The sequence below is a fragment of the Lacerta agilis genome, chromosome 3 (genome assembly GCF_009819535.1).
Source record: "Lacerta agilis isolate rLacAgi1 chromosome 3, rLacAgi1.pri, whole genome shotgun sequence".
Classification (NCBI taxonomy): Eukaryota; Metazoa; Chordata; class Lepidosauria; order Squamata; family Lacertidae; genus Lacerta; species Lacerta agilis.
Genome location: NC_046314.1, coordinates 80837831 through 80862113, shown reverse-complemented (window position 1 = coordinate 80862113; position 24283 = coordinate 80837831). Strand labels below are relative to the sequence as shown.

At 41.3% G+C, this 24283-nt stretch overlaps 1 protein-coding gene across 1 annotated transcript in view; it reads left to right on the top strand.

The window, feature by feature from the left end:
* Positions 1 to 24283, top strand: part of MRPS18A (mitochondrial ribosomal protein S18A) — a 30618-nt gene that overhangs the window by 4221 nt on the left and 2114 nt on the right. Inside the window, exons 3-5 of the mRNA XM_033144533.1 lie at positions 4089 to 4193; positions 14650 to 14773; positions 15882 to 15954. Of these exons, the coding sequence (XP_033000424.1) occupies positions 4089 to 4193; positions 14650 to 14773; positions 15882 to 15954 (302 nt within the window). The remainder of the gene's footprint in view (positions 1 to 4088; positions 4194 to 14649; positions 14774 to 15881; positions 15955 to 24283) is intronic.

Here is a 24283-nt window from a genome sequence, read left to right as displayed (position 1 = left end):
CTTGATTCAAAATGGCATTCAGTTGTATCCAAACATAGATGAAAACCTGCTTCTTGATTTCAGAAACCTTAATGCAAAATTTGGTTATGATACCTTCAGTGGTGTAGAAATGCATAGCAAACAAATAGACAACTTTCCAAAATATGTAGTAGATTATCAAGTTGTATTCCACTTCTATCCAAAAATGTGCCCAAAGCTCACAAAATGACTTACATACTAGTGTTGTGGCCTCACTTCCTAGTCCCCTCTTCTGTTTCATTTCTTCATCTGGTCTCACCCCAGATCTCCTTCCATAAGTTAAATACCAAATCATCCCTACAGTGATTATATTGCCCAAAGTATGTTATCTCTATAGATTATTTTTACTCCTCTGGCAGTATTTATTATCTGGTTGGAATTTGAATGGTCCACCAGATGTTTGTCATGATTAGGCCCCAAGAAAGCAATGGAATGGAGCTTGGTTTGGTTCCATTACTTTCAAGGGACTAAGTCAGAACAAATGTTTGCTGAATTGTGGCTTTTATTATTAAATATAAAAATACTAATAGGAGAACACAGTCTTCTAGCATTAGCATACCACAACCTTGAGAGTTCTTTAGGCAGCAGGAAAACCTCCTTTTATTTTCCCAGATACTTACAGATTTTTAATCTCAGACTGCTGCTTTTCATTAGTGTTTTGATTTTTTTTAATGCTGATTTGTACTTTAGGTTTTTATTGATTCTTTTCTACAAATCATAGAATCATATTCTGATGAAGGGCAATGTATAAAATTCTTAAGAAGTAAATTGGTGGAGGAATGCTAGTTGAACGTGGAAATTTTAGGTTAATCCTAGCCCATGAGGATTCTTCAAACAAGTGAAAGTGGGAGGAATAACTTATGAAACTCTGCCTGTGATAACACAGCCAAGAAAAACCTAATCATTAGCTTTCCAGAATATCTTTGTAAGTTGCAAGCAGAAATTAGACTGCCTTAAGTATCTTGTATACTTTGAGGTTTTGGGTGAGAGACATTTCCCTACATTCTCTGTCAGTAAACAGAAGGAATGAATTTCCCCACTTGAGGTGCACTTGGGGGAAAACACATCTTAAAATGTTTATGATATTATGATAAAACTGCTTCATATGCTGACATCATTCCTGGGTATGGGGAGGTTTTCTAACAGAGACATCTTCTCTGAGAAGAAACGGAGACCTCACAGCACTACAGAATAAAAATGCATCGTGGTGCTTTGGGGGTTGGATTTTTGCTTAAAATGCAATGTTCTCTGCAAGCAAAGGTTATTTTGGGAGAAGGCAAGCAAAAACACTCTAGATATGAAGAATTCCCAAGACTGCTGTAGTTGATAGACCATCAATACTCAATATTAAATGGTGAAGATTTCCCTAGCATCCTCAAGAATAATGAGGGATAGTTCACTGAAAATTCCCATCTGTGCTTTGACGGTGGGTGAATGTTCTCATGGGAAAAAGAATACTCTGTGATGTTAAAGATGTAGCACAGATGAAATTAAATATGCTCAAAAAGTGAGGTCATTCATTTGATTTTAATTGTCTCTTGATTTTATAAGTGTGATCTGAATATGCTTTCTGGAACATTTTACTTTTCTCTTTTGCATCATAAATGTCTGGTTGGGGAAATAAATAAACCCAAAATCTTGTGAGAAAGGTGCATGTACCTCTAGCCAGCACTTAGTGAAGCTCTGTGAAGATACTCAAGCTGGGGGCATGAACATTAGCTTTGATCTTTGGGCCTTTCCAGAATAACTCATGTTACATTTTGAGTGGTGTAATAAAACATTTTGCTATCTGAATTGTTAGGCTGTTTTTGAGCCAGGTGATGTTAATATACATCTTCAATATACTTCTTGTGTACTACTAACCATGTTAAATCAATTTGGTGTACTTATGACCCAGCTATATTCATTTCAAAATAATAAGTTGTTACAGTAAAAGGATACAGGTTTTAACATCTCCAAAAAAGAATTATTCTGTTCCTTCACCATAAATGATTTCAAGATGGCCATCCTTTTACAGAAGACTGAATTTGTTTTATTGTTGATTCCCAAACTATGTATTTTTTTTTGCTTTAAACATAGAGATAAACAAGCTTTAGATTTATCATTACAAAAATTGACAATAACACGAGGAAACAATCCAAAAGGTGCAGTTGAAGATCTGCTCTGGTGTCACATGTTTCAAGCTTGATAGTTCTGATTCAAAGAGACTCTGGAAAGAGTTGCAAAGATGTAAAGCTCAACTGTCAGGCTATTTTCTATAAGCCCATTTTTAAAGCATCTTCTGATATTGCATTTGCCATAGATTGATGCAGCTCTCTGAATCGTTTCACATAATGTACATGCTGCTCTTTAAATCTACGTGATTTCTGTTGCGTGAATAATGATCTTATAGGAAAAACATTTGCTGTATATTAAGACTGCTTTTTAATCCAGGGAAATCTTCTCAAAAGTCAGGTGTCGTCTTATACGCCAGGTGGAGAATCTGCAGTCGAGTATATCTCAAACTCTATATTTTAACTGGAAAAGTTGGGGGTCGTCTTATACGCCCAGTCGTCTTATACGCCGGAAAATACGATAGTCGTGTTCCTTCCCTGACGGAAGTAGGGATGTCTCTTCTGCCCACCCCCCAAAAAATCACAACTACGTGAAACAAATAGCATACACCATTTAGTTCTTATACTGGTTGAGAATACTATCATAAATTGTGAATATGAATAATGGCTTTATATCATAGCATGTAAACATCAGTAGTAAAGCCTGAACATTTACAAAATTGGCCATTTGGAATATGTATAGCCTGTTCATGTTTGTAGCTGTCAGGCCTACTGCATCTAAATTGAGTTTTCTTCAGGATAGTTTTAAATTGATGAGTTCTGACTGCAGTTGAATACTTTAAAAAAAAAAAAACCTCCCTGATTCTAGCTGTATCAAATGAGAGAGGTCTGGGGTTGGTTTGTTTTTAAAAACTTGCCTGTGGTCTGCTTAAAGAAAAGGAATACATGAGCTGCTTGGCAGGAAATGCTTCTTGTCAGATAGGCTAAGTTGTTAAATACTTCCCCAAGGGAAATGCTATCAGTTTCATCAGTATGAGCAATTTAAAGCTAAATTCGGACTACACTTTAGGAAAGTGTGCTGTGGAGAGCCATCCCAGTTTTTATAAACATTCCTGCAGTTTTGACCAATGGAAGAAGTGTCTCTGTCCTGCAGCTGTTTTAAAAAAAGAGTCTACTCCAGGCTTATGCAGCTGTTTTTTTTTTTAAAAAAAAAAAGTCTACTCCAGGCTTATGCAATTTAAGAGCCCATGTTTGCTGATATCCTCAAAGTGGCAATTTCAAAAGTATGTCTTATTATACATGGCCAGGAAGGTGCAGTTTGTGTCTTTTAGAGGGAGCCATGCCCATTAGTGAATTTATTGCTACACAGTAAATTGGAATATTGTAAGTAGCTGACTAATATTCTTTATACAGGTAGGTAGCCATGTTGGTCTGCCATAGTTGAAACAAAATAAAAAAATTCCTTCCAGTTGCACCTTAGAGACCAACTAAGTTTGTTATTGGTATGAGCTTTCATGTGCATGCACACTTCTTCAGATACACGTGTATCTGAAGAAGTGTGCATGCACATGAAAGCTCATACCAACAACAAACTTAATATTCTTGAGTTTGTTGACATTTGCAAAAGTGCTGAAATCTCATGTGTGTGTGCTTAAACCGCTCTCTCTGCTGGGTTTGTCATAAGTACATTCTTTGTTGTATTCCAGATTGCCAGTAGCTAAGTTTCCTTAAGGTGTTATGGGGGGGGGGTGCACTTGTTGGAAATTAAGCAGTACAATATACCGTATTTTCCGGCGTATAAGACAACTGGGCGTATAAGACGACCCCCAACTTTTCCAGTTAAAATATAGTGTTTGAGATATACTCGACTGCAGATTCTCCACCCGGCGTATAAGACAACCCCCAACTTTTGAGAAGATTTTCCTGGATTAAAAAGTAGTCTTATACGCCAGAATATACAGTATATTGGAAGTCTGAAATCTAAATCTTCCCCTTCATTTGCCCTCTCTTTCCTAGATTGAAGGTAAAGTTCTGGAAGTTGAGGAAGCCCCAACTCCTCCAAATCCTTCTGGCCAATGTCCTATCTGTCGCTGGAACCTAAAGCACAAATATTCTTACGAGGTGAGTACAGCTTCAGGACCTGTAGTGTATTTTCAAGCCTAAAATAGCATGTAGCTACCAGATACTTCTATATGTTACTCTCTCAACTCTCCTGTTTCTTAGCAGAATAAATTACTCTTTGGAGTGGTTCAGAGGTTACAAGCTCCTGAGGGACTTTTCCTGGGCCTTTTGGAGGCCCACTATGAAATATTTCTTGAGACAATTTGAGGGTGAAATTGCTTGGCTCAGTAGCAATCTTGATGCCATAGTTAGTGCAGAACTGTGTGAGATGTCCAACACCACATCTAGCCAAGTTTTATGAGATCAGTTTCAGTTGATGTGGCCTGAGAGTGTTGACAAGGTGCTTAGAGCTGTTTGTCCAACCACATGTTCTCTCAATCCCTGGTTGATCATGTTTAATAAAATCTATGTGGCAAGGCATGACTGGGTGGATCCAAGTGTGGTGAATGTGGTGTTACACAGTGGGTGCCTGCTGGCTTGAAAGAGGTGGTGGGACACTTGCTCATGTATTTATTTTTTAACACCCCGGGCTCACTCATTTAGGATAGTTACTGACCAGTTGCTTTTCTTGGGAAGATGGGTGAGAGGATCATGGCAGAGCAGCTGTGGGCATTCTGGATGAAACATTATCTAGACTAGGATGGTCCATCAGGTATCTCTAGGCCTTTTTTTTGCATCCCACAGCAACACAACCCTCCCCACAAGCCCTTGCACTGTTTCTGAAAGCTGGATAAGTTGGGTACTGCACTTTGGGAAGGAGATGGGAAGGCTCTAGGACCCTGCCAGAGCCTCACACCTCTTTCCCAAAGCCTGTGCCTCGCTTAGCCAGCTTTGGGAAGGCAGTGAGAGGGCTTGGGGGACCATCAGATTTTGGCTTCGCTCGCCCACCCCACCCCCCAAAGCAGTTTGCAGCCCACAGGTTCCTTGTCGAAGTACTCTTGCAGCCCACTTGGTATGAAAAATTGGGCTGCCCTGATCTAGACCAATTTAATTCTTGGTTCTGTCCTTGGTTTGGCATCAAACTAGCCTTGGTTACGCTGATAGTTGACCTTTATCGGGAGGGGGACAAAGGAAGTGTGATCTTGTTAATTCTGCTTCATATCCCAGTGGCCTTTGATACCACCAACCCTGTTCAGTCTGCTGTCCATAATATAGATAAAACTGGTATTCCACGTCCTTCCATGTCATTCACATACCAGTGGGACACTTGTTTCCCTGATTTGCAGCTATGCACACTTAAGCAGCTGTCATTGCTATGTTTGCACATCACCTTTCCACCAATACTTTAACCAGTACTGGCTTGGAGTATAATACACACAATACAAAAGGAGAGAAAAATAAGCAAATGAAAGTACGATTGAATATGAGCAACAATGTTTGCACTCTCAAAAGTTGCTTTTCCAAAGGTTATTCCAAGTCTGGAATAGACAAGGTGCAGGGAATACAATGCTAGAAATGGAAAGGAAGAGAACCAGACAAGAGCACACCATTAAAGATAAGGAAGCCAAAGCTGCAGAATAAGCTATGTCAATTGGATTAATAGACTAGAGATAGAAATGCATCTGGAGGAAAATAAATGGTTTGTGAGATGGCTGGCTCACTAATAAAGAGGGGAAACAAGAAAAATAAGGAATTGACAAGGAGCGATAAACTATTGTGGTGATTGCCTTGTTGAATAAGCTTTCAAGAAAGTAGGTAAGGAAACAGTAGAGACATGGAGTTAATTATCAGGTCTGGAATACATGCATCCCAAGGGGTTTTGCTAAGATACTGCTCCGCTGAGTCATTTTTAGAAACTCTCAAAGGGCTGAGGAGGCTTGTATGAATATAATGGAAAGTGACAGGCCAAAAATCAAAAGTTTAGGAAGTGATCATGACATTTGCCGCATGGAAAGTGTTAAGGCCAGGCACTATATGACCTTAAACACATGGCTTAATGTCACATGTATTTTGTTTTAAGCTGCAAATAGTAGTTGTATGGAGTTATGTCAGCACTGGAGCTGTTGGGGGTGGGGAAATTTACCCTCTTCTTCCCCTGTCATAGGCCCAACAAAAATAGCTTCTCTGAAGCTGCTATTTGCTTTTGAGAAGCTCAGATCAAGTGTATTATCTCGAAGAACATAATGTTAAATGAACAGATAATTCAAAACAATTGTAAAGCAAAGTACACAAACATCACTGCAGAAGCAGCTGATCTGATATTGTAGGCCACAGTTAGTTCCAAAAATTCTTTGCCTCCTACTGCACTTACAGGTTAGTAAGACAAAAATAAGGGAGAAGTGTCTGTCCTAAGAGAACCCATTTTTTATGTCTGTGTGCATTCTGATAATACAAGCTATTAACTTAAAACAAGAGACATCTAGCAGGCCTACTTTTTACCCAGTACTGTCAAGCCATTTTTTGGCATCTACTATTATTAAGAACGGTATGCAGTTCTTACCTTATCCTCACAACAATCCTGTAAGGAACTTTTAGGTTGCAATAGTGAATTGGCCAAGGTTGTCTGGTGAGCTTCATCTCATGTCCAGACATATAACTCCTGTGTATTTTGTCAAATCGGCCTTCCTTACATGGAAGAATAACATTAGGGAAGGTGATCTTCTTGTCTTTAATAATTAACATAGGCTTGGACAATAGAAGATGGCTGTGTCATTGCTAAAGATGACTGAGAGGATCCCAAAGTAACCATCAGTGTGCTAAGTTGACAACTAGGGTATATTAGGAAGCATTGTTGATTCACCCTCAACAACTACTGAACCCCCTTTGCTGGCCAAACATTTTTTCAGAAGTTTTGTAATACTCTAATTGTACTGATTAAGGCAGCAGTTACTCTGAAGATTTAGTATTGGAACCAGGCTTTCATGTTGAGTGTGCTGCTTTATGGAAGTGAGTCGTGAGCAACTTACAACTATCGGGAGCGGCAGCTCAATGCCTTCCACATGCACTACATCAGGAGGATATGGGGTATCACATGGCAGGACAGAATTCCAGACAAAAGATGTGCTTACCCAAGCCCATATTCCCAGCATGTTCACATTCCTGTCTCGGCAACAAATATGTTGGCTTGGTCATGTCCACAGAATGGAAGATGGCAGGATCCCCAAGGATGTGCCTCTACAAGGAGTTGCCTTCAGGCACCAGGCGCATTGGCAGACCAACTCTGCGTTACAAAGATGTCTGCAAATGTGACTTGAAGGCTGACAACATCAACCCTGCCAGTCAAGTTGTGTATCCATAGCAGTGACCAGCGGAGAAATGACCACTGGGAGGAGTGCAGAGAGAAGAAATGCCATGGTGTATCTGCAATAGCACAACTGGATGTCTTCATCTCCCCCAGCTGCAACAAAACATGCCTCTCCCGCATTGGTCTCTACAGCCACAGCAGGCTCTGCAACCTTCCAACAGCTTGACCTCACCCCCAAAGGCACACTCCTCCATTGTCTCCTAAGACAGACAGATGCCAACAACAGTATAGGATCTCTTGTAGCTGAATTTTCAGTAGATTTCATCTTAGCATGGAATACCAGCTCTTGCCCATGTTAATTAATGCTGCTGAATCCTCAAAGATTATGGCTTTAAACATAATTCTTTTTGTAAAATCCTAAATACCTAACTGGTTATGTATAGATAAGTTTTCGTGTTTGCATCTGTCATGTGTGTTCCTCCTGATAGTTTCCCATTCAGGGGCTAGATTGTATTTGGACCAAACTTCACAGGGTGACAAATCGTATTTCCTCTTACTTTCTGAGCTAAGGCATAAAGACTTGCTGCTTCTGCAGATATATGCCGTGATTCAGTAATATGTTTTTTGTTCAAAGTATTACCCTTTCCACTGAGGAGTCTCTTTGGATTACTCCCTTTTAATAAATCAGACAGCCATGTCAAGGTTGATGTTCCATCCATAAATTCTTGGGTGGGAAAAGTGCTCTGCTGTGCTTGCCTGAGCTGAGCTGGGACAAGCCCACTGTAGTAGTGTTGTTTCCAAGGAGTTGCAAACTCTCATCCTGATGCTGCAAACCATAGGAGGAGAGATTGCTCTTGTGCTGTGGTCCTGTTTGCATGTTTCCCACAGGCATCTGGTTGGCCACTGTGAAAACAGGATGATGTACACCACCTTGAGCTCCTTGGAGGAAAAGGTGGTATATAAATGTAATGTAAAAAGGGGGTCTCTTCCTATGTTCTTATGTTGGCAAGCAGCTGGTCCTCAAGCCATACCTTCATAGAGATCTGCAGAGGTGTGACCTCCTAGTCTCACTCTTGAGCGCACTGCCAGACTCTTCCAGTTCATAGCATGTGCGGAGCAGGGTTAGTTTTAAGCTGATGGTGTGATTTTGACATTTCAGAACCCAGCTGATGCTATTCTTCTGTTGAAAGGTGAAATAGATAGATTTGCAGGCTTAGAGTCAGCATTACAAAATATGACCTGTGTTTTAGCATACCTCCAGATAATCAAATTTTGCATTTCTCTGCAATTTTTTCTCATTGTCTATTTGACATGACAGATGACATATGTATGTGGTGTTGTAATGTGAATGCAGTGGCTTGGGATTGCAGACTAACTGTTTTGACAAGCTGCTAATGACCTCTGGTGAATCTCCTTTTTGCCATAAATTCACTGGGTGGCCTTTAAGGCAGCCACTCTTTCAGCTTCCACTGGATAGTAATACTAATCACCTTTATAGGGTGATTGTAAGGGTTACAGTAAATAGACTTTGAAGGGCGATATTGATGTTAAATTTTTGCTTCTTTTAGGTTTGTTATTTATTTCACTCCTACATGATTGGAAATAAAAACAGATTTTTTTTCCACTGGGAAATTGGGAGGTTTATAATGTGGAAACCTTAGACAGCAAAAACCCTTTAAATTGATAGCTTGAAGTACCAGAGGAGAATTTGGAGACAGCAGATCTTTTGCAACCCAGGGGGATAGGATAGTATGTGTTCTAAGATAAGAGTGTATTGGCTGTATAAACAGACCCTGGCTCAGATTCTGATGGTGTTCAGTCAGATTATTAACACTTGTCAGTTCTCCAGGTGGCCTCAGGTATTGGTTCTGTTCACTGTTTCAGTGAACCTCTAAATCCAGAAAATGTGTTGTTCACTTTGGAGTTTGTTTACCTAGTGGGAGAAATCAAATACCCTATGGAGGTGAAGGCAAAACATGTTTCCTCTTTTCTTGCTTGGAACATGATTAGTCTGATCATGCAGTAAATGTCATCTCACTTTGGCAGCACAAAGCAGAGACAGAACTGTAGTCTTTGCTTATTAGCCTCGAATTAATTCAATCCAAGTTGTTTTCATCAGATCCTACAGATTACAGGGGTGGGAATCTGGGTTCAGCCTCTCCCAGGAGCTGTCCAGTGATTAAAGCAAATCTGTGGTTGCAGTCTTGGCTGCCCACTAGCACAAAATGTTAATTTCATGGAACATGACGGCAGTGTACAAATCTGCCAGAATTCTCTTTCTCTCCTTTAACCCTTTTACATTCTTGTTTGTTTCTCCTGTGCCCTAAAACCTGGCTGTATCTTTCTGCATTGTCCCTGTTGCTTAGATAAATCCGTGTGATGATGCTAGTGGGAGAGTCCCTGTTGCACTTGGGACTTTTCTGAAGTTGCTGTGACCTTTTGATAACAAGCAGCCCTCTTAAGCCAAATGGCTTAGGGTACAATTTTCATGGCTGGAAATGGGTGGGACCTAATTGATTTGTTTTGAAATGACATTTTGCAAGTGAGAAGCAGATTAGTTGCTGCCTCTATTTGGTCAAACAGAACCTGGAAACGAGCCCATTCTGTTGATGACAACTGAGATAAAGAAACAGCGCCTTTTTCTGCTCCCTATTTTTAAAATGTCAAATGAGCAGTGTTGCATTTTAGAAAGGCACAGGAACACTAAGGAACCTGAACATAATAGGCATAGGACTTTGTAAAATCTTCTCATATTTCATGTAAATTATGCTAGCTGCTCTGAGCAGCATGAAATTTGCCACTGACTTCTGCTGCTCCCAAACAGTTTGTGTAACTGAACTGAGGCCTGTGCCTCCCAGGCACCCTGTACTGAACTCTTCTTTCAGTTCCCTCCATGGAAGTGAGTTCACTTTACATGCAGTCATTGGGGTGTAGCACTGTCAGCACCGCCTCTCAAAACAAACTGGTAACTATATAGTCACTAGTTAAGTTGGTCTCTTATGATGTTTGCTGATGGGACCTTGCAGATTACCATGCATCTCTGGCAGGAGGTGCTTCCTGAAGACTTGCTGCTGAAACTTTCAGGTAAAGGCCAAGTAACTAGGAGATTTTCAATCTACTAGTTACATTGTTCTGAAGAAAGCTACTTGATTGATAAAGTGAGCAGTGCAACAAGTTGCTAAGCACTTCTATAGAGATTTATTTTTAAAGTAGGGGGTAAATATGACTATCTATCTATCTATCTATCTATCTATCTATCTATATTTCCCACCTTTTCTCCATGGTGGCATACATGGTTCTCCCCTTCCTCATCTTTTCTTCACAGCAATCCTATGAGGTAGTTTAGGCTGAGTGGTGGTGACTGGCCTGAGGTCACCTAGTGAGCTTCATGGGCAAGTGGGGATTTGTACTCTAGTTTCCCAGATCCTAGTCCTAACACTACATCACACTTGCATTTCCCTATCTAGTTTAATAAATAAAATTAAATATTGAATGAGGGCAGGTGGTTATGGGCTCTCTGAATAGCCTGATAGCAGTGCTACAAAAGTCATTTTGGCAAGTGTTCTAAAATGTCTGTTGATGTGCTTTTTAAGAGTGCTAGCTTGCACATCTTATCTTACGTCTGGACAATATCTTATTCTGTATATTGATATGACTCTCATAATGCCAAATATGCATGCAGTCCAGCCAGAGGGCATGTTGAGGAGAGCAACAGCGTGACTATACCCCATAGTGATCCCATTTACCTGACACAGAGTTTCTGCCTTCATATTCTTTTTTTAAGTACTTTGCTCTACATGTAATTGGCACAGGACCCAGGTACTTAAGGACCCCCTTCTCCCACACGACCCTTTCTCACGGGTCTGCTTTAGAGGCTCTTCATCAGATTCTGCTACTACCAAGGTGCTATGATTGGTGAGGACCACAGATGGAGCCTTTACAGTGATGGTGCCCCAACTTCACCATTCTCTCCCCTGGAAGGTTCATCTGGTACCAAGTTTCTCTCATCAGCTTCCAAAGGAATCTAATTCCCCAGGCCTTTTGTCAAGGAGATGGAACTCTGCTCTTTGTTTGTTATGTGTTTATCTTATTGATTAGTGCTATGGATTTTAAATCTTGCAAGTTGCTCTGATGATTCTCTGGAACTGAAGAATGGGGTACAAATGTTCATTTTAAAAAATTAAAAGAGAAAAATTGGGTTGTATCAAATTTGCTGATTTTTGAGCCACCTACAGCACCACCTGGCTTAACAGAATTTGATTGGCATACGTCTGCCTCGAGAGGAAATGAAAGTAAGCCTTTGCGGGTGAAGTCAAACTGTTGGAGAGTCACAGTGCCTGCTGTGGCTGTAGACACAGGAGAGACATGTTTTGTTGCAGCTGGGGAAGATGAAGGTGTCTGCTGATGCAGATATACCATGGTGTTGTTTCTCTCTGCGCACCTCCAAGTGGTCATTTCTCCTCTGGTCACTGCTATGGAAATACAATTTTACTGCCTGTCTCCAGGGACTGCAGTCGTCTACAAGTGATTCCCACATGGCAGGGTTGATGTTGCCAGCCTTCATGTCACATTGCCAGCTTTTATGTCACATTTTATGTCACTTTTATGTCAGACATCTTTGTAATGCAGAGTTGGTCTGCCAATGGGCCTGGTGCCTGAAGCCAGCTCCCTGTAGAGCATGTTCTTGGGGATGAAGCCACCTTCCATTCTGTGGACATGGCCAAGCCAGTGTAGATTATCTGCGAACATGCTGGGAATGTGGGCTTAGGAGGACTTACATTTGTTTGTCTGTCCTGCCACATGACGCCCAAAATCTTCCTGACACTGTGTATGTGGGAGCCATTGAGGCGTCATGTCTGGTGGGTGTAAGTTGCCCACGTCTCACTACCATAAAGCAGTGTGCTCAACATGCAAGTCTGGTAGACCTTCATCTTGGTATTGGTCATTAGCATCACATTCTCCCGTGCCCTTTTGGAGAGGCGAGACATTGCTGTAGCCACCTCACCAATACGCCTGTCCAGTTCAGCATCGATGGAGAGCTTGCTGATTATGGTGGAGCTGAGATAGACAAAATTGTCTACCCCTTAAGCAAGTTCTCACCAGTGCTGATGCATGGAGTACTGGCAACGTCCTGAGCCGAGATGTTGGTCTTCATCAGGGTGATGCTAAGGCTGAACTCCATGTGGGTTTGGGCGAAACAGTTGATGAGACACTGTAGAGCTTCCTCAGAGAGCCCTGTCAAGGCTGTGTCATCTACAAACAACATCTCTTCCAATAGGACGTCGTTCCATTAATGCAAGGATTTCCATTTCCACAGTGGAACTTTCCTTTTTCCTCTCCCCACTACACCTCTCATACCCCAAATCTGCTGAAGAGCATGGGGGGACACAGAGCAGATTAGGAGGTGATTTAAAACCACTGTATTAAATATTTTTTCATAAGGAGATGCTTATTGAATTAAACTTGGCAAATACACCAACTAGGTCCAAATGAATACATCAGATCTCAAATCTTTTAAAACAGCCTTCATTTACATAGCTCAGAGTTACTGCTGCTGTTAGGTAGACAGTGTGTAAGACAAAAGAGGGGGGAATGGCTATCATTTTGCAAAGAACACAAGATTTGGAATTCGCATTACAAGCTAATACAGTTCAAAAAAAATACATGTAAGAGTGTGTGCTGTAATCCTAGATCTTTGAAAGCTTCATCCTGGTCCCCAAATGTCAGGTCATTTGAGGTGGCTGTTTCATACATTACACTGTTGCAAAACTTTGTAACAAGGAGTCAATCCAATGATATTAAACAGCTTACTTGGGCAAAGTGACTGCTCATGTGGGTGGTGTGCATATTATTTGAGCTGACTGCTGGCTTTTCAAGCAGCTTCCACTCCCATCCCAGTTCCCTAACAAGTAAACTTGTTTACAGTGTTTATTTTATTTAAAAATATTTATTTCCCACTCTTCATTGCTGAGGCAATTTTGGTGCTGGGTACATTCAAATTCAATCAACAACATAAAATGAAACATAGCAATGATAAAAAGAATACCACATCTTAATAAGCAAGAGCAAGAGAAAAATACAATACAAAATCCATTGAAGTGCTAATGTTTAGCAAATGCCTAAGGAAACAGATGGGCCTTCAATGGGTGCAAAAAACCTCAAAAATCAGTGCCAACTGTGTATTGGAATTCCCTTCCCTCCATAGTCTGTGGTAGCTCCTCATACGTGCAGCTACCTCCCTACTGAGGTGCATCTGGCCCTATTTTTCTACATATTTTAGGTGACTAAGACGCATACATGTATTTTTCAACTGGCATTTGGAGGAGGAGAGACTCAATCACTGCTGCTATTAGTAACTTTTAAAAGAGTGGTTTGTTGTGTGTTTTTAAGGATTTTGTTATTTTATGCATTTCTATCTATTTGCCTGCAGCAGACTTCCCTTTGGCTTGAATAAACAAATAAATAAAATTATTGTGTGCAGCATGGGAATAATTCACTGGGAAGCAGCTCCCATGCTGATGTAGTTATGTGAAAGTTAGCCTTTTAAGTTACCTAAATCATGCTCTTTCATCTCAACTCAACATAGCTTTTAAAATAATGTTCCTCTTAGCAAAACTTCTATCTATTATTCCAGTTCCACTAAAGAAATATTGTATGTTACTCATTTTGCCACGAGATATTGGTTGAAAGCTCTGGGGTGTCCTCTGAGGTAGGGTTGCAATATTGCTCCATGGATATATTTCCAAAAAAGGTGCAAAACATTTTTCTTCTGGAGGGTATTCTGATGTTTTGGATTCTTCATTTTATAGAGGCACAAATAACACTAAGCAGGAAGGTTTAACTTTTATAAATAAGAAATAAAAAATGCCATGTTTCAAGATGGAAACCAATTTGTAACTGACATGGGCATGCTCTGGATCAGATTATTTTATGACTCCTAAGTTGCAGTGTTTCTTGCACTATTGAAATGACACTGTGAAGGCTGAAGATCTCCTCGGCAAGAAACTGCCCGTTTAACTTGTGCTGTGTCTTTCCCTTTTTCCATCCTCTGCATTCCATGGCAAGTTAGAGGGAGTGGTTTTTAGTCCAGTAGATAGAGTAAAGCACCTTAGAAACGCCTGATAGTGTTGCAGGAGCTGTTTCTGCAGAAACATCGAAGACTGCTAATCTCTCTTGCTTTTCGGAAGCTTTGGCTCAAACATCACTTTGCAGGTATTCTGTCATTCATGCTCTGATGTTGATTGGGTTTTTCCCTTCTCTTTGCTTCTGAAGGATGTTTTATTGCTCAGTCAATTCATAACCTCTGAGGGAAGAATGCTGCCCAGGAGAGTCACAGGCCTCTGTACGGAAGAGCATAGAAAGGTTGAAGTGTGCGTGAAAATGGCTCATCGAGCAGGTAACTCGGGTTTTTGGGAGCTAACTTCAGTTTTTGAGGCTTCCTTGCGTTGGAATGCATTACATTCAAAAACTGGGCTGCCAAAGATAACTGGGACTCAGTGACCCTATAATGTTATGATCAGAAGGATTTGCCCATCCTGGTTTCCTTGCTTCTTAAGAATACTTCCCAGACTACTACTTTGCAATGCCACAGAGTATCAGTCCAACTATGATTTTCTGAGTAGTTAATGGCTACCTGTTACTGGTTAATTAAACCCTTCTTTTGGCGCATATGACAACTCACAATGAGTTAGGCTAGCTAGGCAGTGGTGTAACATTGTAGAGCCCATTGAATGTTTGAATTTTGAATCCTGTTAGTGCTCCAGGTATAACAGAGCAGAACAGCAGCAGAGCTGCTAGGAGCCCCCCCCCACCCCCCACCCCTCTTCTCCTTATGTTCTTTAACCTTAATACTAGGCAGGCTCCCATATGCTGTGTGTGAAATAAACCATTCAGGAGGACACATAGGAAACAGACTGCTGTTTTCTATATTGGAATGTTGCCCAGTATGGCTAGAGATTTACCATCGGCAGCATTTTGATACATACAAGGAGTCTAGAAACCAGTTAGGTTGCAGTTATTTTGCAATATGTCAAACAGATCTCTTTTTTGAGAAAAAAAGAAAAACATTGCTACAGTGAGATGTTGAAGCTTTTAATTTTGGACTAAGAGAGAAACTTGAAAATTCTGGTAAGTTTTGGTGAAGTACTTTGGTGAATAGATGGAATCTGAGTGAAGTTTCTATTATTAATTAATGTGTTAGTGACTTTTTTGCTATGGCATCTCAAAGTAACTCACAATATTTTAAGCAAAAACAAACACATACATACATTAAAACTAGCATTTTAAAAATATCTAAAATATGATTCTATTTAAATAATAATAACTTGGGGATTTTTTTATTTTGTTTTGGGGATTAGTATGTTACATAGAATAGCCTGTGGCACCCCACTCTGATGTGTGTGAGTGTTTGTGTCTGTGTGTGTACTTTAGCTGTGATCTTATGCATACATTTTCTACTCAAATTGACATCTCAATCTCTCCCCCTCCCCAACCCCAATTTTCAGGTTTGCTGCCAAATCATAAACCTAAACTTCCCGAAGGGTTTGTTCCAAAAAACAAGAGACCAAAGCTCAACAGGTCAGTTGTCCTCTGAAAACAGGGGTGTTGTTGTTTTCAGAAGTAGAATGCACGGAGTGAAGGCCACAAACTAGACCTTATAATATAACATCTCAAAATGGGGAGCAGGCCTTTCTAGCCCTGGGGAGAAGAGAGTGCAAGCAGCCTCTTTATGCTATGTTGGTGATAATGTGGCTGGATTTGTTGAATGAAAAGAGTGGAATTGCCAATTGCTGACTGGTGCAGGCCTGGTTGCCAAGTGCTTAAGGTGAACTGGAGCAGAGAAATGAGATATTGAGGACTTAAGACATGGGCAGGGGATAAGTTTGAGAAATGCTGCAGACAGGTTGATATTTCCATTCTTCATTTTTTTCACACGGACAAACCTGGTTATATTGACCTTGTAAAATGTGTGTGTGTGTTTGTGTGTGAGTGAGAGAGAGAGAGAGAGAAGATGCCTTCTTTGTCTTTCCTCCCTCTCCCTTTAATTCTCTTGCCTACTGTCAACTTTGAAGGAACTGGCTGCCATTTAAGAAAAATGGAACTGGGGAAAACAGTTGCTGCCGTCTTCTGTGCTGGTGTGAGCTTTGAAATAGACAGGCTGTCTAGGTATTGGCAGTGGGTGGTGGACGGGACAGGAAGGAGGAGCTCATTAGATTTGTTGCCCTCTTTGTCCTGTGCCTGTTCCTCCTTTGTCTACAGTTTGTAGTTCACCCACAGTTTGCCCTTCCTCTATTGCACTCTTCCTTCTCCATCCTGCCCTCCCTCCTTGCCAAGCAGCCCCTTGCCCCTTAATGGGGGAACTTAAACCCCCTGTTGCCTCTTTTGCTTTGCTCTGTGTTAAGAGGTGCTAATCCCCTATTTATGACCTCGCCTTCTGTTTCCATGGGGATGTCAAAGCAGTTTATGAAGTTCATATTAGCAAGCTGTGGGGTTACTAAAGGCCACAGGCATGTTGCTTGAGAAATCAGAGGCTCCAGGCTTTCAGCACAAGATGCCTCTTGCAGTGTGGGCCTGGCCCTTGGTAGTCCATTTCTCTTAAGAAGCTGTGCCATAGGCCAGTGTTTCTCTCTGAAGATCATGTTCTGCGCAGATATTGGGGAAGAATCTGAATGTGGCACATGCTTGAGGTTTGAAAAGGAAGACTCCTGCTGCTCCACAGCTTTGCTTTCAGAATATCAAATCTGTATCTTGCAAGTTTCACACATTGATTTATTAACTCCAGGATGACTCACAGCAGCTGTGAAATAATGCTTATTAGATGAAGGCAGGAAGTGATGAATTCTAGTCCCCTGCCTTCCCTCCAAAATTGAATAGGCAAAAGGAGTAGTCGCTCTGTCTGGCATCACATCTACAACAACGTTAGTTTTGGTATCCCTGCTTCATCTCCTGTCCTTGCTTTCCTTTGCTTTTCACACCACCCAGGAGGAATCTGGGAGCAATGGGGGTGAGTGGGGAGCTCAAGGAGAAAGCCTGAAATGGATCTGGCAACAGCCAGGCAGCCAGGGAAGAACAAGTGCTGATATTTGAATGTGAAGAAGGCATTATTAGGATGGGATAGTCAAGGAAAGTAGGTACTAATATTTAAGGGGGCTGCTTGGAGTTCTGCTTTTTAGGAATGCTACTCCAGTTCATCGGGGTATTGTCTCTGTCGGCTGGAGGTAGAAAATTCTGCATTTTTGGAGTCTTGCCATGTCTCAACCGCTACAGCAGTGTTGAGGGGTTTGGCTCTGTGCCTACCCCCACCTGTGCCTCCCACGTTGATCTCTGGAACAGCCAGTGATGCAAAGGACAGGAGACTTTTTAACCACTTCCTTTCTACAGCCCTAGGGGGGTTAGGTCATGACACTCTGTCCAAACTGCCATGTCCCATTTTCTTTAAAGCAGCTTCAAAAGAAGCAATTGTGTTTAAGGTACAGGCCCCAAGCTTGAAAGTTGCCATGTTCAGCTCTGCCGCAGTCTTGCTTAAGTACCTCCACCTTCAGTGCTTCTTCCTTCCACCTGTAAGACTTACAGTACATAATTTGCAATACCATAAATCACAGTGTTTAAAAGGGGAAGAGTGCTAAGTGACTGGATCTTTGGTAGGAAATCAGAGACACATTTTCCTGCTGCGAAGAAAGATCAATATTTTGGGGTCTTTCATTTCTCTATTCCTCTTGGTCATCTCATCTGCCATTCCTGCCCTTGGGTTACTAAGTCTTGAAGTGCCATCTTCGAGCAATTGGGCAGACCACTGAAGGTCTTTAGTACGGTGTAGGAGAAATAATTTTGCTTTGGAAACACCAGATCTCTTAGCTCAAGGCTTCCTTTAGCATAGCTTGTTCAGACTTTTCATTTAGCTTCCCATCTCCAAGCAAAAGACAAAGGAAACAAAAGATGGATACATCTGTTCCCTCCACAGGTGGCTTTTCCTCACACATTGAGCCTGTTCCGTCCATGGTGATCTAAGTAGCTCCTTGAAAATGCAGCAGGCTCCTCATGCTTGCTTGAATTGGCAAGCAGGTCCTTCATCTGAAATGCCACCATAGAGTTCTGAATATTTCTCCAAGGAAGAATTGGGAAAGTGACTGGAAAGCTGTGCAGTGGCTCTGACTTGACTGATGGAGTCCCACTGGTTGCAGCTTGACTAGATTGCCTTCACACAAACACAAGAAAATGACCTTGGATGCTTTTCAAAAAGAGTGGTCTTATTTTGGTTCCATTAACACACTTTTAATATACGGGAATATATTTCCCAAAATAAAGTTAATTAAAGTTGAAAGGGGGTGAAGTAAGCAAATCCCTGGTGTGTGTGTGTGTGTGTGTGCGTGTGTCCGTGTCCCACCCAATCATTTCTTTCAACAACACCCCCCAATGATCTCACCATACATTAAAACGAATTGACCCAGAAAGCTGTTTCCTTAATAAAATCGTTGTCCTGTGTCTGGTAGGCAGAGTGTCTGTGGGGTCCTTATTTGCAATACATTATGAACAAATGGTTCAGTAAGAAGATGTATTCCTGCTTCCTTTTCTTTATATGTACTGAGAGAAGAAGGCATCAAAAGCATTCAGGAGTTCATGAGAAATGGTTGTCTAAAAACGTTATAGACTATATATTGAACATGTTCAGATCTTGTGAGAGCAGCTTGCAGTGCTACCTGAAAAATATCAGAACTGAGATTCTTTTCCACTAGAGTTTGTGTGCCTCAGATCTTTTCTTTCATTCACACAAGCATTCAGAATTTTGCATCTTGCCACCTCATAATAGGACAGGAAGAGTTTTTTTTCTTTTCTTTTTTAATTCTCTCAGAATGGAAAGTCAGGCATACAGAGTGTGTGACTTCATGGGAAATTCTGCTTTACATGTAATGGTTAAATGGTTACTTTAACCTGAAGGCCACTTTCCATGCCCATTTCCCCCTCAAAATTCTTTTCATTGTTCCCCCTAAGCAAAGAGATAAGTAACCCATTGAGCTGTCTTTGTCTGGCCTGGTGCCCTGACTGTACAAACGCTTGGAGTTCTCTCTCATGGGACAGTGGGAAGAAGCTGGCTGATATCAGATGGCACTGACCAACCAACTGAGCTTGGGGGTAAATGATCTGCTTGAAAACAAGAAAAGTGATTCTGAAATGGAAGGGACCAAATGACAAAAAGTTCAGGCTGTATCTATAATGCAAGCTATATCGTTCAAGCACCAGCCCCCAAACCAGAACTCCCAAACCACACACATCTTGCAGCCAGATGCTCACAGAGAATTACCATCTACGTGAAACCTCAGATTGAGGTCATTTTAAGTTTTGTAGTAAGATACCATAAGTTTATTTTGTATCACACCTTACTTCCAAGGAGCTCAACATAACAGCTCTGCTTTTCACTTTCATGGGGTTTGACAGTCTCCCTCACCATTCTCTCTCTCTCTCTCTCTCTCTCTCTCTCTCTCTCTCTCTCTCAGGAATGGAGGTAGAGCAAGCCAACATGACTCTGCTTCCAGCTCAGAGTTATAGATGGGAGGCATAGGGGTGGGGTTTCCCTCTGATTCTGACAAGTGCTCATCATCCCTTGCTGGTGCTCTGGTGGCAAAAATGGATTAACCTAAAGTGTTGAGATTCAGGACCGACAAAAAGAAGGACTTCTTTGCACAACAAATCATTAACTACAGAATCTGCTATCTCAAGTTATAGTGATTGCCATCCACTTGAGCAACTTTAAAATGGATTAGGCGGATTCATGAAGGATAAAACTGACAATGGCTAGTCATGATGGCTTTGCACTACCTCCAGCATTGTAAATAGTATGCCTTTGAATACCAGTTTCTGGGAACATGAGTGGGGAGAGCAATGTTGCGTTCATGTACTGCTTGTAATACAACAACAGGATGAGATGGTTGGACAGTGTTCTTGAAGCTACTAACATGAGTTTGGCCAAACTGCGAGAGGCAGTGAGGGATAGGCGTGCCTGGCGTGCTCTGGTCCATGGGGTCACGAAGAGTCAGACACGACTGAACAACAACACTGCTTGTAAGCTTGCAGTGGGAGACCAGATACCTATGGCAACAGAATGCTGGACTAGTTGGGCTGGTGGCATGTTACAGTGGACAGCCCTCTGCCCTTCTCCTTTCATTGTTTGTCCCATAATGGGAATGGCTAAGGTGAATAGCAAACTTTTAAAAAGATGTGATTTCTGTGTAGAAACTCATATAGTTCCATAAACCAAATGTTAATATGTGCATTTGCACATTCCAAGGATTTGTATAAGTTTCTAGATTAATGATTCCCAAACCTTTTTCTCCATAGACCATTTGAAAATTGCTAAGAATATTGACAGGCCACTTAGGGATTTTTTTGCCTGTTGTAGCAAAAATTTTATGCACTGTGATAGGTGCTTTATGATTTTAAATTGTATTTTTACAGACAGGCTGTGAGTCACCTGAATGAAGCTCAGACCACCAGTGGTTCACAAACCCCAGTTTGGGAACCCCTGTTCTAGGCCACTGAAACTGTTTTTGTTGTGTTCATCTATGCTGGTGCAGACCAACTATATGTTAATGCCATTATAATGTTTCAAGCCTTCTTGAGCCATTCATAAAAACTGGCATGGGGGGGAGGGCTAGACACTTCTGTACCAGAATCAATTTGGCAAGCATTAGCAAGCTTTCACATGTTTATGCTCTTGAGTTTGGACATAGTATCTGATCAGTTGTAGTTGCATTATGATGGGCATATAACTTACATTTAGAATAGCTAGCTACTGCTGAAGCTATTTATTTAGTACATTTATATGTTGCCTTTCCACCAAGAAACTCAATGAGGTGTTACTTAATCTCCTCCCTTCTCCATTTTATCCTCACAAAAACCCTGTGAGAGGTTAGGCTGAGACATGGTGACTGGTCCAAGAATAGCCTGTGAGCTGCATAGGCAAGTGGAGGTTTGAACCCTGGTCTTCCAGATCTTAGTCCAACATTCTAACCACAATTGCTACCTAACCATTTTACTTGCATGAAGTTAAATTCATAATTGCTGTAGATGGTAAAAGTAATACTCATTGTATCGGTGGATGTACTAAGACCATATTTGTATCTTGTATTGTGCTTCTCTGAAAACAATAGAAAGTAATTGCAGCATGCTTTTTGAAGGTCAGTGGATGCTGGACAATTTAGGATCAACAGGATCACAATCTTGACTACTGTCATTGATGATGATGATGTTGATTGGTTGATTTATAATACCCCTCCCATCTGGCTGGGTTTCCCCAGCCACTCTTGGCAGCTCCCAACAGAGTATTAAAAACATGATGAAACATCAAACATTTAAAATTTCCCCAAGCAGAGTTGCCTTCAGGTGTCTTCTAAAAGTCAGATAGTTGTTTATTTCCATGACATCTGATGGGCGGGCGCCACTACCGAGAAGGCCCTCTGCCTAGTTCCCTGTAACCTCACCTTTCCCTGTTGCAGGAAAAGCCTCACCTTGGGATTTTGTCCAAAATAAACCCCCACAAGTATCCACCTGAATTTCTCTGGTGTTGCTTGGTTTAAATTTTTGAAAAGAAGAGATAATGGAACTGTAGTATCTCTCTTATTGCCAAGTGTACCACTGATTACTGTCTTTGGAAATTAGGGACATGTGGAAACCCTATCCCTCTGCAGAAAATTAGTTTCACCAAAGTGAAATGGGGTTAGGCAAAGAGGGAATGTTTGGCATAGCAGGAACTGCCTCCAGCCTGAGGGAAATGCTTGTTTTTCTCTCATGCCAAATCATCAATGTTAAAAGGAGTAAATAAACAGGGGCATTTTTTAGTTTTGGACAAAGCATGTTTGAAGTAGTAAAAGTAAAGTGCGTTCCATGAAGGGCATGTGTCCAAAAGTCTGTTTCAGCTAACAGTGAAAAGCCCCCAGTCAGCTTGCTGTTCACAAAAGAAGCCACAGGCCTGGACCAGAGAGTTGGATTAACCTGCTTAAGAAAAACAATAAAAGCTTTAAAATTTGGCCTTTGCTAAATCCCTTTTCCTTCCCAGAATTGGAGTGTGTGCCTCTCAAGGCTCTAATTGAAAATGGAGGGATGTCTTAAGCCATTGACTTCAACATAACTACCTCTCATTACTTGTGTACCTCCAGATTTCCTCTTCCAGTGAGATCATTTATTATCAAAGGAGCCTCCTTTCCTCCATTAAATGCCTATAAAAGTTGTTTGGTGGGTTACGTTGGTGTCCTCCTCAACCGTTACAGTGAACAGGCAGTGTCTCCACTGGATTTTCTTTATAATCCATTGGAGAGCCAGTGTTGTGTAGTGGTTAGTGTATTGGGTTTATGACCATGGGAGATTAGGATTCAAATCCCCACTCAGCCATGAAGCTCACTGGGTGACCTTGGGCCAGTCACTCACTCTCAGCATAACCTACCTACGGGGTTGTTGCAACAATAAAATGGGAAAGAGAACTGTGTATGCCACCTTGAGTGCCTTTGAGGGAAATAAATTGATGTTTGGCCTTCAGGTAAAACAAATTTACCCACTTTCAATGAAATACCAGTAGAGCATTTCCAGAATGAACTGATGTTTTTAATTTCAGTTGTCCTTCCTAGATTGACCCCACAGGCCCAGCTTTCTCCTTTTCTGCCCAGAATTAAACACAAAGGTTGATTTGAGATAATATGTTGGGCTGATTAAAAAAAAAGAAATTGGTGCTCCTTTTGCATAAAATACTTCTGCTAATTCTTTGCTGGTGATCTTTTTGACTTGTACTTAAAAGTGGCTTCTGCACTAATGGACCTGTAATACTAGCTACTGCTGTGTGCCGAGGATAGAGGGTTATTGCTGAGCTTCACTTTGGAAGCTGCTTTTGTTTCTGAAGCTGACAGCATTGAATGCAGAATGAAGTCTGTTTTTTCACTTGGCTTGAAAAGCTCCTTGGGATCCTTTGTTGTGAAAAATGCTGGATTAATATGAGAGGTTTTCGTATGTTCCATAACTGCTTGGTGTTGTTGAGATTTCATTACCATTTTACAGGCCCCCAATGCTTGCTCGGCACTTCACTGATCAAATAAATTACACTAGGATCTGCCCAGAGCACTTAAGGTCTAAATTTGCATGGTGCAACAAAGACAGGATGACCAAACCACAGGGATGGAGGGGGCATACTGGGGTCATAAGACCATGTTACTGCTCACCAGAGAGTTGTGTGCTCAGCAGTGTTGCATTTTTTTCAGAGAAGAAGAAGATCAGTTCCAGTTTTGGACTGAGCCAAGGTCTAGTGGTGCAGATTACACTGTGGTCATGTTTTTAGTGCTTTAGTGCTCTTGCAAGACTACATAAGAACCTAGCCTGCTTCCTCTCTTCTCCCCCAATCCCATCTGCTTGCACTGAAGAACAGTAGTACTCCACCACCATGCTGATAGACCAGCACCCCCAAACCATTTACAGCATGGCTTTCCCTGCTGTTTTGATGCATTTGGCTGATCCATTGATTTAGGAAGTATTCTGTATTTTATCAATGTAATTTTATTGTTGGTTTTCATGTTGTTGGAGAGCCAGTGTGGTGTAGTGGTTAAGAGTGGTAGACTCATAATCTGGGGAACCGGGTTCGTGTCTCCACTCCTCCACATGCAGCTGCTGGGTGACCTTGGGCTAGTCACACTTCTCTGAAGTCTCTCAGCCCCACTCACCTCACAGAGTGTTTGTTGTGGGGGAGGAAGGGAAAGGAGAATGTCAGCTGCTTTGAAACTCCTTTGGGTAGTGAAAAGCAGGATATCAAATCCAAACTCTTCTTCTTGTTGTTGTTCACCACCATTTTAAAAAGGTTGGTGGTATATAATTTTTTTGCAAGTAAATAAATGACAATTGTGTTAATGTAGATTGAAAATCAAAATACTAACTA